Source organism: Bufo gargarizans, chromosome 1 (assembly GCF_014858855.1).
Source record: "Bufo gargarizans isolate SCDJY-AF-19 chromosome 1, ASM1485885v1, whole genome shotgun sequence".
Classification (NCBI taxonomy): Eukaryota; Metazoa; Chordata; class Amphibia; order Anura; family Bufonidae; genus Bufo; species Bufo gargarizans.
The window spans coordinates 727,773,467-727,788,001 of record NC_058080.1 but is presented as its reverse complement, the minus strand read 5'-3'; the positions used below and the strand labels follow the sequence as shown (position 1 = coordinate 727,788,001).

Below are 14,535 nucleotides of genomic sequence, written 5' to 3'. Positions count from 1 at the left end.
GTTTTTGACTGCAGATACTGTTGGCAGCTCATGTGTTAAATCTCTCATGTCTTCTGGCGGCATTGTGGTTTCTCCTGAAGAGGGGGGGGGGGGCCTTTCCTTTAGCACTGTGCCTGCCTGTTTGAGTATTTGGTTTACTCCCTTATTCCCCCCTCCTTTTTCTCAGGTTCAGATCAGATGGTCTTTCCTGTCCCTCCCCCTAGAGTTAATAAATAGGAGGGCTTATCACATCTCTGTCTCTTTTCACCGGCACCTTCAACAGGAATTTTCCCACCCTCCCGCCCCTTTTATTGTTTTCTCTATGATGGTTTTTCTTACATTTCTGTCTGTTACAGTTGTCATGGTTTAAGTCACAGCTGGAGGTCGGTGGAAATAAATTACTAAGACCGGAGGAGAAGGCGGACTTGCCCACTGTGGTTTTCGTGGGGCATATCACTTCTCATACTCCTGGAAGTGGTTTCTGGTGATAAGAGTTTGGTGTTTTTGGTGATGAAAATGGTTAAAAAAGATAAATAAAGCTGTGACCGATCCTCACTCCACAAAACATGTGCCTCTGTCGTTATTTGGTTTAGGCGGGGAAGACATGTTACGCGGTTGGGTTTTAGTTATCTGCAGTCTGCTAGCAGTCTGCAGTATGGCAGCACTGATTGGATAGAGTGAGTCTGTGCAGGTACACGACCCCAACTGGTGACCACCCCTCTGTACTATTACTGCAGATTCCTAGCAATTTATTAACAACTTCTAGTAGAAACAATAAAGGAAGGCACAACATAGAGCCATAAGAATAGAGGCTCCAGAATTCTTGTTAAATGGGGAGTGCATGAAGCTATTAAAACAGGCCGGTCAGGAGTGGGGAGAGGTCCTCTTTAATCTGTGGACTGGCGCCCACACGGTGGTTGTGTTCTTTCTTTTTTCTCTTTCCTCATTACCATATGCCTCTGGTTGATGCATATCTAACCACCCCAGGCAGCCTTCCACCATTCTTTAGAAATTACTAGTTCCTATTCTTTCTTTTTTCCCCTGCTGGTGCCCAGTAGTTACTCTCAATACCTCCTTTGAATTTTCCCAGGGAAAGTGTGTGACTAACTCTCTTTTTTGGGGGACTTGTGTACCCCTCTTATATCTTCCTCTTATTGATGACATCATCAAAGGTCCTTAAGCTGTAGTTTTCATCTCCTTTTAGTACAGTGTAGGACCTTCCTCCACCGTGCGCTGAACGGATGGTTCTCCTGCCTGCCGCCTCTCTCACTGGTCAGGCAGATCTGTATGAGCGCTCTGCCTGATCACTAATGAAGCAGTCAGGGGTCTGGCCATGCTGGATCTCCCCAACTGCTGTTTATAAGACACTTGAAGCAAGATTTTCTTTCTTACTAAAATGGCGTCTTATAAATTTGTCAAACGCGGTAAGTCTGATTTCCAGTGATGTGGTCCCGGTCATAGGAGAGAACTGCTGAAAAGTATCTACATTGTAAATGGGTTCTCTGGGACTTTGATATTGATGGCTTGTCCTCAGGAACAATATCTGACTGGTGGGGGCACCCCGACACCCTGCCTATCAGGTGCTTAATGAGGCAGCAGCAATAGGTGAGCACTTAGGAGCCAATTTATTGAGACTGGCGTTCTAGACTCCTTTCTTAATAAAGAGTGGCCGATCTCTATAGAAATGGGCTGAGAAAGAGCAAGAAAGGTGGAAACGTCTCTGTACATCCTCTTGTGAATACAGACGTATCTCTTCTATTGTCCTGCACCGCACCTCACTGTGACGCCTCCTCTGGATGAGGAGATCTTGGCCGCTCTGTAGATGCTGCAGAGACCAGGCTTCAGTGTTAAGCTTGTAGGAGACAGGCAGATAGTCTGCCAGATTATCACTAACAAGCATTCGTAGTATCGCTTGTTAGCAATGATCTGGCAGTGTAAAGCCTCATTCACATGTCATTGCAGTGTAAAGCCTCATTTCACATATATGTGCTGTACGTGTTCTTGATGAACAGTACACTCACCCATTCATTTTAATGTGTGTATTCACACATCTATGTTTTAGCATGTATGCATGCTCTATTTTGTATGTGTGACTGATCCATCACGCCCATTATAGTCTACTGGTCAGTGAAAACTATGGATCATTAGTAAGAGATACTTTGAAAATATAATTTTTTGTGCTTACCTGTAAAATCATTTTCTCGCCAAGTTTATTGGGGACAGAGGACACCATGGGTACAGCTGCCGCCACTAGGAGGTGACACCAAGATAAAATGTTGGCTCCTCCTCTTTGCTATACCCCTCCTGTATACACTGAGCTCATCAGTTTGTATGAAAGCAGTAGAAGCAGCCAGGAGACTCCAACAAATAACGAGTAAGAAGAGAAGTGGAGTTGGGTCAGAACCAAGAACTGGTGGGACCCATCAAGAAGAGCTAACAATTTACTTACAGGGTGGGAGCTGTGTTCCCCAATGAACTTAGCAAGAAAACGATTTTATAGGTAAGCACAAAAAATCCTATTTTCTTGCTCGTATCATTGGGGGACACAGGAGACCATGGGACGTTCTAAAGCAGTACAGTGGGGAGGGAACAAAAGCCAAGAACAATCTGAGGCTGGCCATGAGATCCCGCATGGAAAAAGAACCCTGAATAGGACAAGAAGAGCATGAACCAAAGAGCCAGCCAGATGTAGAAAACTCTACCCGATGTGTACGGGATTTCCACATGGGGAAAAAACTTGGTGATCTGGAAGGAATCAACTGGGCAGAAGGCAGAGTACCAGAGTAGACACTCCCTTGTGGATGAGAAGAGGAAAAGAAAAATGATGGAATATGGTCACTCATCAAGACAGAGATAAGGGATGGCCAAGGGAGATGAACAGGCACAACAGAAACCAATCCGAGGTTTAAACTGAAAAATCATAGGCAAATGGGGATTAGTCTGAGAGGGGAAAAACTGTCCTCAGGGATCAATAGTATCCCAGCCATGCCACAGAGAGGAATTTGGCATATGAGTGTAGCCAAACCAACCTCCGTCACTGGACAAAGGGAAGACTGTGAGTGATGCTGGATCCAGGAATGGCCTTAGCTTAGATAGCCTGAGGTAACGAAGCAGAGACAGGGCAACCGCACTGTGAAAAGAGAGCAGGCTACAATCTGTGCTAGAGAGCACATACGCTTGCCAGGAATACACTCTTCGAAGCAGATCCAAAAGGTAAGGACCGCATTGTACACCTCTGCTATAAAATAAACGCTCCATAAGGAGAAGGTAACCTGGTAGACAGATACCCCCCGATGCGCAGAGGCTTTATCGTGAGTCCTCTAATGAGAGAAGCTGCGTGATACATCACAGAGGAACTGCCGGGATTAGACAGACCCAACAGTAGGCTGAATAAAAAAAATACCTTGGTGATGGGTAGAAGCGATGCCAGAAACATTAGAGGCCAGTAGACTCGTCAGAGACCACCTACCATCCTATTGTAGCAACTATGCCTGAAGGGGAGAATGTGGTCATCAGAGGAATGCACAAAGTGGCCAGAGATGGGAGAAACACTCCGCCAGAAGAGAGTGGGATGCCGTTGCCCATTGTCACAAAAGTACCAGAAAAAAACTGGTCATATAGAAAAATTGTGCCAGTGCAGACATTCCAGAGCAGTAAGACTCCAACCTCATGAATATGGATACTAACCAGGTAGACAGGATCAGTATCTAGGGGTGAACTCATTTTGCAGAAGAGCCTAAAGCAGAAAGAGTGTTGCATGCCAGCAACGAATCCTCTATTAGCAGTGACAAGTGACAGCACAACTGCTCCGTCCGGTGAGGGGAGTAATGTAGTCAGCTAACAGTATGTGCACTGAATAGGTATGTCCACTACAGATGGACATGTCAGAGCCATTACCCATCTCCTAAGAGAGGCAATGCTGATGGTGTCACAGCATCAACTGTTAGTGGCAATGTCACATCTGTAAAGGGAACAATGTGGTAGACCAGTGCCATAGAAACAAGGAGGTTTGCCAACTGAAGAACCCTGTCAAAGTGCGCACCAGAATTAAGGGGCTTATCAGCTATAGCTTTCCATGCTATTGCAAATACCTGGTTTGATGATGGAAGTAATGCAGATGACCAGTGCCATCAGGAATGAATGGATGTTTCGGCCACGACGGCAAGCTCCAGCATAAAGACTACACCTGTCAGAGCTACAGCGTAGGTAAAATGTGCAGAAGATCCTCCTGAGAAGGAAATGTAGATACAATGACCACACCTAGGACTAGTGTGAAGGTTCCACCTATAGAAGGGGGAATGTAGTAGAAGCTACAACATACAAAGCCAGGGCCGAAACATGGTGTGGAATAGAAGGCAATGTGGTAACAACCACAGAACCAATACCCAGTGCAAATACATCATGTGAGGAAGGAAACAACGTGGGAGCCACCATGGCTTGTAGGGTGCACGTAAGCACTGAACCTGAGAAGGGAACCACACAGTAGTAGACAAAGTATTTAGGGCTAAGGCAAATTCTACACCCGAGAATGGGACCATACAAAAGCAGCCACAGTATCTGGTGCTAGTGCAGTACTCCATGAGGAGCAGACCATACGGAAGAAGCCATAGGGGGAGATTTATCAAACTGGTGTAAAGTAGAACTGGCTTAGTTGCCCATAGCAACCAATCAGATTCCTCCTTTCATTTTTCAGAGCTCCTTTGGAAAATGCAAGGTGGAATCTGGTTGCTAGGGGCAACTTAGCCAGTTCTACTTTACACCAGTTTGATAAATCTCCCCCATAGGATCTAGTGCTAGCACAATACTCCACCACCTGAGAAGGAGGCCGTACAGTGGTGGCCATGGTATGTAGTATGAACGCAAATACTCCACCTGAAAAGGAGGCCATATAGTGGTAGGCACAATAGCTAGGGCTAGTGCAAAACTGCACCTGAGGAAGAGGCCATACAGTAGTAGCCACAGTATCTAGGGCTAGTGCAATACTCCACCTTAGGAGGAGGCCATACGGTAGTAGCCATGGTGTGGAGTGCTAGCATAAATACTGCACCTGATGAGGAGGAGCGCTAGTTGTGGATATAGTGCTCACAGTCAGTGCAATATTCGACCCCCATGGTAGTAACCACAGTATTCTGTTCTAGGGCAGATGCTCCACCTATTGAAGGTGTCAAGTACAATGACCAACCATGTAGTGTGGTGTCCTAGCGGGACTTAAAGCAGTGTTGTGGGGTAACACCCTGGGAGGACAGAGACTGCCATATAGGAGCTCAACACCAACACACAAAAATAAAGGGGTTAATGCGGTAGTAGCCACAGTATCCAGTGGTAGTAGATACCAGCTCTTGCAAATACTCCACCTGTGGAAAGCCACAGTATCCAATGTTGGTTCAAGTACTTCACTTGTTAGTCTGATTACTTGCGAAAGGAGGTAATGTGACAGGATGTACTGTATGCAGTGGTAGTGCAATTACTCTTCCTGTGAAAGGAAGGTAATATATGACAGGATGTACAGCAACCAGTGGTAGTGCGTGAATGGGAGTGAGGAGGTAGCCATGCACAACCTGTAGAAGGTTTTAAAGATGTAGTACTCACTATGTTCAGCGACAGATAGCACCACAGTTAACAGTTTTTTTTTAAAGATAATCATCCAAGTGAAATCTGAAGCCCCAGCCTCAACTGGGTGAAGAGGCAGGAAGGGGTTAAATTTACATTTTTAATTATATATTTATGGAGTTAAACCCTAGACAAGGAAGGGGTTAATTTATTTATTTTTATAAATTATTGGTGACCAGGGGCAGAGGTCAGCTGGCTACTAGAGGAGGGAAACGTCTGGGTAAGAAGATTTTGTGCCTGGGGGATGGTCCCCTTCCCCCCCATACAACAGCATGGAAGTTGTGGCCTAGTAGTAGCAAGCCAACCAGGAGAACTTCTGGCCGGAACGGAGGGCGGAAAGAACAGCCGTGAGATACCCAAACCCTGGACCAAGAAGGCATGGGACGGGCATACTCAATGCCCAGTAGTGAAAAGCAGAGGCCAGCCCAGGAGGGGATGCAACCGCTGGGAAATGGTATGGGCAGGCCCGGGAGGGAAGGAGGTGGAGGGGGCGAGGAGGGGCGCAAGTACTAGATGAAATGTAGAGGAGAAAACCCAGGCCAGGGGGTCAAATGAAGGATGAGCGGAATGAAGACGGAAGGTGTTCACCATACTCGCCCCATCTTCATCCTCTCTTCTCTTCACCCCTCCTCGGGGTACCAGTAGGGTCATCTCTTCAGCCGCTAGCCCCGAGGTGGTAGTAGGTTTGGACAATATCAAAAATATTCAGACGATAACGATATTAAAATTTTTATCGCGATAACGATATATATCGCAATAAATACCCGCTTAAAAGAAAACGTTATACTGTATGGGTGGCCGCAAGGAGACGTTATACTGTATGGGGGCAGCCACAAGGAGACGTTATACTGTATGGGGGCAGCCACAAGGAGACGTTATACTGTATGGGGGCAGCCACAAGGAGACGTTATACTGTATGGGGGCAGCCACAAGGAGACGAGCGAGAAAATTATTTTTCAGCTGCACAGTGTCTGGGAAACAGGAATGACACACGGACAGCAAAAAACAGACAAACCGATCCTTCACCGAGGCATCTTTTCAATGGCCATCATAGACCACCTTTTCACGGATTTGAGCACGGACACAGATGTGTGAATGAGGCTTAATACTGCCGACAATTACCGCATAAACTAATAATCGCTCGGTCACCGGGTAATTGGAATCTTTCAACAGAATTAAAACTCATTGGTTGGTGGCAGATCGTGCTTTGTAATCCTGATCTGCTGCCGGCAAACGATGATTCAGTGTTGTTACATAGCGAGCTTTCCAGACATCACCAGTCCCTTCATCAGGCGTCCTACAGGGATGTATGAAGTAACAATAAGAACAGAGACATGGGGGGATGAAGGGACATTTGAAAAACAACAGAATATCAAAGATCTTGCAAATGAGTCCTTAATTATCTGACAGATAAGGGGTGTGAAAGATTTATGGTCTCTAAGGCTACTTTCACACTTGCGCTTGATCGGATCCGATCATATTAATGCAGACGGAGGCTCCGTTCAGTACGGATCCGTCTGCATTAATAACTTAGAAAAAATTCTAAGTGTGAAAGCAGCCTGAGCGGATCCGTTCAGACTTTCAATGTAAAGTCAATGGGGGACGGATCCGCTTGAAGATTGAGCGGATCCGTTCCCATTGACTTACATTGTAAGTCTGAACGGATCCGCTCGCCTCCGCACGGCCAGGCGGACAGCTGAACGCTGCAAGCAGCGTTCAGCTGTCCGCCTGGCCGTGCGGAGGCGAGCGAAGCGGAGGCTGAACGCCGCCAGACTGATGCAGTCTGAGCGGATCCGCTCCATTCAGACTGCATCAGGGCTGGACGGAGGCATTTGGGTCCGCTCGTGAGCCCCTTCAAACGGAGCTCACGAGCGGACAGCAGAACGCTAGTGTGAAAGTAGCCTAAATTGATGTCATCTCAGAGACCTGGTGCCCCCACTATGTCCATTCATTCCCCCATGTCTCTGTTCTTATAGGACATATAGAGCTGTTTCTTCATATATTGTAGTATGCCTGATGAAGGGACTGGTGATGTCTGGAAAGCTCACTATGTAACATCATTACTTCTATTTTTGTTAGCCATTAAATGGTATTAAACCTGCAAGACTCTGATTTTGTTTCTCTTAAAGGGGTTCTTCCGGAATTTAGAAAATGAAAATACTTAAATATTACTTTATTGTAAATATATTCCCAAATACCTTTGATTATTTATAATGGCTCATTTTGTTTGGGGAGAAATCATTAGGAGAAACAAAATGGCCGCCATCCTATTAATACACACAAAACCTGTCCTAATCATACAGGAGGACAAGTAACTTCTGAGCACTGAGGTAAAGAGCTGCCTCCTCCTCCTCCTCCTCCTCTCCTACTTGTCAGGGATTATGATCCTGAATTCCATATTATAAGAACTTTAACTGAATCTCTGTGAGAATGGAGTTTATGAGGAGACATGAAGGACAGACTGTAGTAATGGAGACTGCATACAAGAGCTGCTGCTCATTATCCACATCACCCCCACCCTCCTCTCTGTACTTCATGCCTCCTCATGAACTCCATTTCTACAGAGATTTAGCTGAGGATCATATTACACTGTATTCAGGATCATAGAAGAAGATGAGGCAGCTCTTTGGCTCACTGCTCTGAAGTAACTTGTCCTCCTGTGTGATCAGGACAGGTTCTGTGTGTACTAATAGGATGGCAGCCATTTTATTTTTCCTAATGATTGCTCCCCAGACAAAACGAGCTATTATAACTGATGAAAGGTATCTAGGAATATATAATAAAGTAATATTTAAGTATTTTCATTTTCCTAATTCCCAGAGAACCCCTTTAATGCGAGCACTAAACCAAAGGGGAGATTTACAAAACACATGTTCAGGAGATCAATTCACTGACTGGTCTGATGTTAGGAGGAAACCTCACAATACAACCTCACTAATGCTGGAGGCGCTGTTTTCTCTTCTAGTCTGAAGAGCAATGGATTATCTGAAGAGGAGGAGGAAGCCATAAGAAAACTGAAAAAGCAGAAACCAAAAATGAAGATCATTGACAGAACAGAGAAGAAGCCGGATTCCTCTCAGTGATGAGCAGATAACAGGACTTTGGTGGAGGAGACTTCTTCAGAGCTTTGGCTATGGAGCGTCTCCTGGTGCTTTATGGGTAATATCACTGATCTACAGAAGATAAGGAAATGTCTAATATTATAATAAAGATGATACCAGAAATGTTCTTCTCTAGCTAATTATATGTCCAGTAACTAAATCCCTTCATAATGAGCCCAAATCCAGGCCTATTGGATGTAGCAGCGTCTCCTGAAGGTCATGTAGGTGGTCAGCAGTATAATACTGGTTGTCACACTGGAGGAGGCCGCACATTGCACACAGTGTAACTAACAAATCACACAAACTGTTATTTCAGTTTCTATTTGATCTTTTACTAGATGCAACTCACGGACATACCAGTGTTCACATGATCTGTGATATAAAACTGCCAGCATTACCTTATAGCAGCCCCCAGTCTGTAACTGATCATGTGTGTGAGCCAGAAATTCGTTAATCCATACTTCAGAAAAATGCTTTTTTAATCTCCCTGAGCGCTCTGTTTGCAGTCAGGCTTGAAGTCAAGGGGCAGCGGCCTCCTTGCTTCAAGTTGAGCAATGCCTGCCTTTCCCCGCCCCTCCTGACTATGAGTTACATATTAACCATTCCTTGGGATTGTGCCGCTTGCGACTGCACGATCCCATCTCAGGCTCAAGCAGTCAAGGTAATGCTGGCAGTTTTATATCACTTTTAAGGGTGACAGGTTCCCTTTAAGTGCACTGTGATTTTGTTCTGGGAAAACGGTCTGAAACCTGCATAGCTATTCCACCTTATTTCACTATGCACTATGAGATTTATAAAAGTATAACACAGTTTATATGGTTCTGGTTTACTATGTTTTTTTCATAGGTTCATTTCTTTACTTTTACGGTATGGCACAATTATGTACGGGGCAACACATGTCCAATATATCAACTGGGAAGATGAAGTTCACAGAGATCTCGATCTTTTTCTATGGGTATCATGACTTCTACACTTATTGTACAATCTTCTCTATGGCCATCTTAAATGTAATGTCTTGGAATGTGAGGGGACTAGGTGGTACTAGGAAAAGGATAGCAGTAATTTCTCATATCCGCAAGTACAATCCCCATATTCTTGGTCTGCAGAACACCAATCTCACCCGAGAAACACCAGGGAGACTTAAGAAACCATGGTTGCAATTGTCGGAACATGCATTCGGGAGCTCTTATTCTAGAGGCGCATCCCTGCTGATACACCGCGCTATTCGTTGGGAGGCATGGCAGACAGTAATCGATTCTGAAGGGAAATACATCTTTGTCTATGCATACATTAACTGCACCCCATATGTAGTGTTGAATATGTATTACCGCCTCCCGCCAATGCTTCAACCCTGCAAGCAGCGGTGGGATTTCCAACAATACCCTGAAGCTAAACTGTTATGCATGGGGGATCTCCATATAGTGTTCGATAGTCATCTAGATAGATTTAATACAGAGATAAACCGGGCGATATTGCAGCCCTTGCCCACTGTGTTGTCCAGGTTGGTGGCCAAGATGAGATGGGTTGAACTGTAGAGGGAACGATACCCTGGCCAGAGAACATACTTTTGCTTTACCCTATTACGTGGAGCGCTATCTAGAATTGACTATATGTTTGGTACGGCCTCCACATACTTAGATCTGGTAGATATCCAGTATGGCCCTCAGAATGTGTCGGACCATGCTCCCCTGGTGGCGAAACTGAAATTGCCCGCTAGTACAAGATCTGTAGCCAAAATACGTATCCACCCCTTTTGGATATCCCTCATGACAGTTAATGACCGTATGCTAGATCAGCTTAATGTATTTCTAGAGGCGCATGATAGTACTACAGATGACCTACTGCACTGGGAGACTCTAAAAGCTTACATGTGCGACTGCTTTAAATCTTTCATATCGTACATTAAGAGAGACACTCACCGCAGGGAGGAGGAATTGGGCCGTCGGTGTAAGGAGGCAGAGGAACGATATACCTCAAGCCCCACAGAGAATAGATTGTAGTGGCTGCAGGGAGGCAATATCTAATACATCTTAGGGAGAAAAGTGATTGTAAGCTCTTTTTCCTCAAACAGCAATCGTTTGAGTTGGGCAGCCAGTCTGGTAAAATGTTGGCACATGTAGTATGCAATAACACAGCAGCTACGTATACATAATTTGGGGGGGGAGGAGGGCGGTGATATGGTGGAAGATGCAGAGGGTAAACTGGCTAGATTCCAGGAATTTTATCAGGAGCCGTTGAGGTGAAACGCACGTCGAGGTCTCGCGCTCAGGGTCTGGCATCCACTTTACTACCATGTCTTCAGGTACATTCTGCTATTAGTACAGCCCCACATTCCTTACAGGGCACCCCTATATATATCCATAGTGGGTCCCTCTGATCTAGGCGCATGTTATCTTTGTGATTTAGATACCGATTTTTACCTGGGATTGTTTATTATATCTGTTAGTCCAGGCGCCTAGGCATTTTGGTATGTGGGTGATTGCTCACGGGTTACCAGGCATGGTCTTTTTGTACTTCGTGTACATAGCCTTATGAGGGCGACCTCCTTGTGTCACACTGTCTTGGTTATCCTTGAGCCTCACGCCTTGATTTATTGGCTGTACTTAGCTGTGCTTTACATTGCACAGATATCCTGGTAGTTTTTTGGTGCCATTGGCCCTGTGCTTCTCCGTATACTGTATACCATCCTGTTGTCTCCCCATATGTTGTATTTTACTAATAAATGATATTTTGATACATTACTTCCACTTGTTTGTTTTGGTCTATTCTGGATGTTGTACAAGTGGAAATTGTAGCTGTCTAGTTGACAGAACAGCCTTTGTGTAGGTTAATAGTATTACACACACAATAAACCCTGTGCACACCAGACAAGGAAAGTGCACACATATAAGGAGAGGTATAAGGAGAGGTTGCCAGAGACAACTGCATGCTATGACAGCGAGCAGCCTAGCAACCAGCTGCTCTACTGCCACATACCTTATGTTGCCAGCGGCAACCACAAGTGAGGCAACATACTAGCGGCCATCACCTGTGATTGACAACACAGAACAAACCGCTGACAACTGCATGCGACCACAAGAGTCACGACCATAACCATGGTCGTGACAGATATCCTAGGACCACAACTGCACAAAATGTACGGGGAAGCACAACGGGGGGAGTCGCGATATGATGCCTCAATAGTAGTGCTGCTGAAACCTGGTAAAAGCCCACTGGAATGCGGCTCTTATAGGCCCATTTTATTATTGAATGTAGACTGTAAAACACTTACCAAGATACTAGCCAATAGATTGAATAAAGTAATTACCACTATTATACACGAGGATTAGTCCGGCTTTATACCGGGAGGATCGAGATCCAGTAACATCAGAAGGGCGCAGGTCATTGCTCAGGTAGGAGGAAAAGTGCACTGGGCCTTGGCTTCTCTGGATACAGCTAAAGCATTTGACTCCGTGGAGTGGCCATATCTTTTAGAGGTGCAAAAATGTTTCAGGTTTGGCCCGAATTTTTATTTCTTGGATCTCCATTCCATATAAATGCCCCAAGGCACGCATCCTGCTTAATGGCTCATACTCAGAGCCACTAACTTTTAACAGAGGCACCAGACAGGGATGCCCCTTTCATTCCTGTTTGCAGTGGCCATAGAACCCCTTGCGGTTAGAATACACCAAGACACTGTGTTTAAAGGGATATCCTTAGGAGAGCGGGAAGACAGGATTGGCTTATACGCCGTTGACTTTATACTCTTCATGGATAGTGTGGAGACCTCTTTACTGAGGGCGATAGATCCAGTTGACGGCTTTGGTACTTCTCGGGACTCTGCATAAATTGGTCCAAATCAGCCCTCATGCCGTTATGGCCAACAGTATTTTACAACCTCCCGGTAGAAGATTACTTTAAATATCTAGTAATAATTATCACTAAAGACCCGCTTCTGTCCTTCAATGAGACTATAGCTCCCATTGAAACCTACTTTACTGACAAATTCAGATCTTGGAAAACTCTTCCCCTATCTATAATGGACAGACTCAATCTAATTAAAATGATTTTGCTCCCTAAGGGTCTCTATCTACTGGAACATGCTTGTACGCCCATCCCGCACAGGTTTTTCGATCGGCTGCACTCATCGATGACAGCCTTTGTATGGGGGTCAGCTAGACGTAAACTTGCTTTACACACCTTACAGAGATCTAAGCAGCAGGGGGAGCAGCATTACCAGACTTCTTCCTATACTTCCTGTCTGGCCAGGTGAGATTTCTTCCATCATGGGTGGCAGCCACTACGCCACCTAATGCAGAATATTATCTGCAGCAATACCTGCAGTTATCCACATTATGGCCAGTGCTGTAGAGCATTCACTTGTTTGCTGGACGTGCCCTCCCCATACATAGGCTGGCACATCAGGTGTGGAACGCAGCGAAGCTTCACCAGTACAAGGATTTGGCGGATGCCATTCCATTATGGGACAACCCAATGTTTCCTCACTTGCAAAACCACGAGGGGGCGGAAATATGGAAGGAGTATAGAATGCTCATGCTAAAAGATTTTTATGAAAATGAGATCCTATGTTCATTCACACAAATACAGGGAAAATCTGGAAAATTCACTTCTATAGATATCTACAGGTGCGCTGCGCTCTTCACGCACAGTTTTGAGATGGTAGACGGGCTATTTCTAAGTACCCCCTGACAGGAGTTCTCACCACACAAGGACCAAAGGGTATTAGATCTATTCTATATACCCATTTATTGAGCAACCGCATGGTTTCAAATCAGCTGAAGGTTGAATCTAAATGGAGGGAAAATGTCTCTTTTACCTGCGGAGGAATGGCAGGAAGCATTAGAATCACCGCTATATGTCTCGCCCTCTACCAACAACAGGCTAATACAATTATTTATTCTACATAATGTTACCTGACCCCCACTAGACTATACAAGATGGGTAAACTATCGCACACTAGGTGCCACAGATGCGCACAGATAAATGACTTCTGGCATATGTTCTGGGACTGTAACTACATCAAGTCCTATTGGCAGGAGGTCACTAATATGCGATCTACTGTGCTTTCTAGTCCGGTTCCCCATGACCCTAAAGCATGTTTGCTAGGAATTCTGGAGGAAGCTATATGGACTCACCATAATAGAATATTTTTAAGAGAGACATTGTTCCTGGCAAGGAAAGCCATTGCAATTAGATGGATGGCAGACCGGCCACCCACTGTGAATTCGAGGAGATCTCTGGTTAAAGGGAACCTGTCACAGGGATTTTGGGTATAGAGCTGAGGACATGGGCTGCTAGATGGCCGCTAGCACATCCGCAATACCCAGTCCCCATAGCTCTGTGTGCTTTTATTGTGTAAAAAAAACGATTTGATACATATGCAAATTAACCTGAGATGAGTCCTGTCCCTGACTCATCTCACATACAGGACTCATCTCAGGTTAATTTGCATATGTATCAAATCGTTTTTTTTTACACAATTAAAGCACACAGAGCTATGGGGACTGGGTATTGCGGATGTGCTAGCGGCCATCTAGCAGCCCATGACCTCAGCTCTATACATCAAATCCTGGTGACAGGTTCCCTTTAACCAAATTGTCCCCTATCAAAATGTGGTATTCAAAAACTTTTTGGGGAAGTTTTGGAAGGTGTGGGGAGCGTGGTGCATATCGCCCAATCCAGACATATGCGATTTGCCATAATGAGCCTACAATAATGTATAACACCATGTATGCACAGATGTTAATGTACCTGATCGAGGCTTTATTCTCTGTAAACGACATGTAAACATTTTCAATCTCTGATGGATGTAACATTGCTTTACCTTATGTGTAAATCCTCTAAT

General features: G+C 45.1%; 1 protein-coding gene across 1 annotated transcript in view; it reads left to right on the top strand.

The window, feature by feature from the left end:
- The window catches only part of LOC122924872 (NACHT, LRR and PYD domains-containing protein 12-like), a 178,314-nt gene extending 164,358 nt beyond the window's left edge, over nt 1-13,956 (top strand). The window contains exon 10 of the mRNA XM_044276393.1: nt 8,555-13,956. Within this exon, the coding sequence (XP_044132328.1) occupies nt 8,555-8,672 (118 nt within the window). The 3' untranslated portion in view covers nt 8,673-13,956. The remainder of the gene's footprint in view (nt 1-8,554) is intronic.
- Nucleotides 13,957-14,535: the final 579 nt, after the last annotated feature.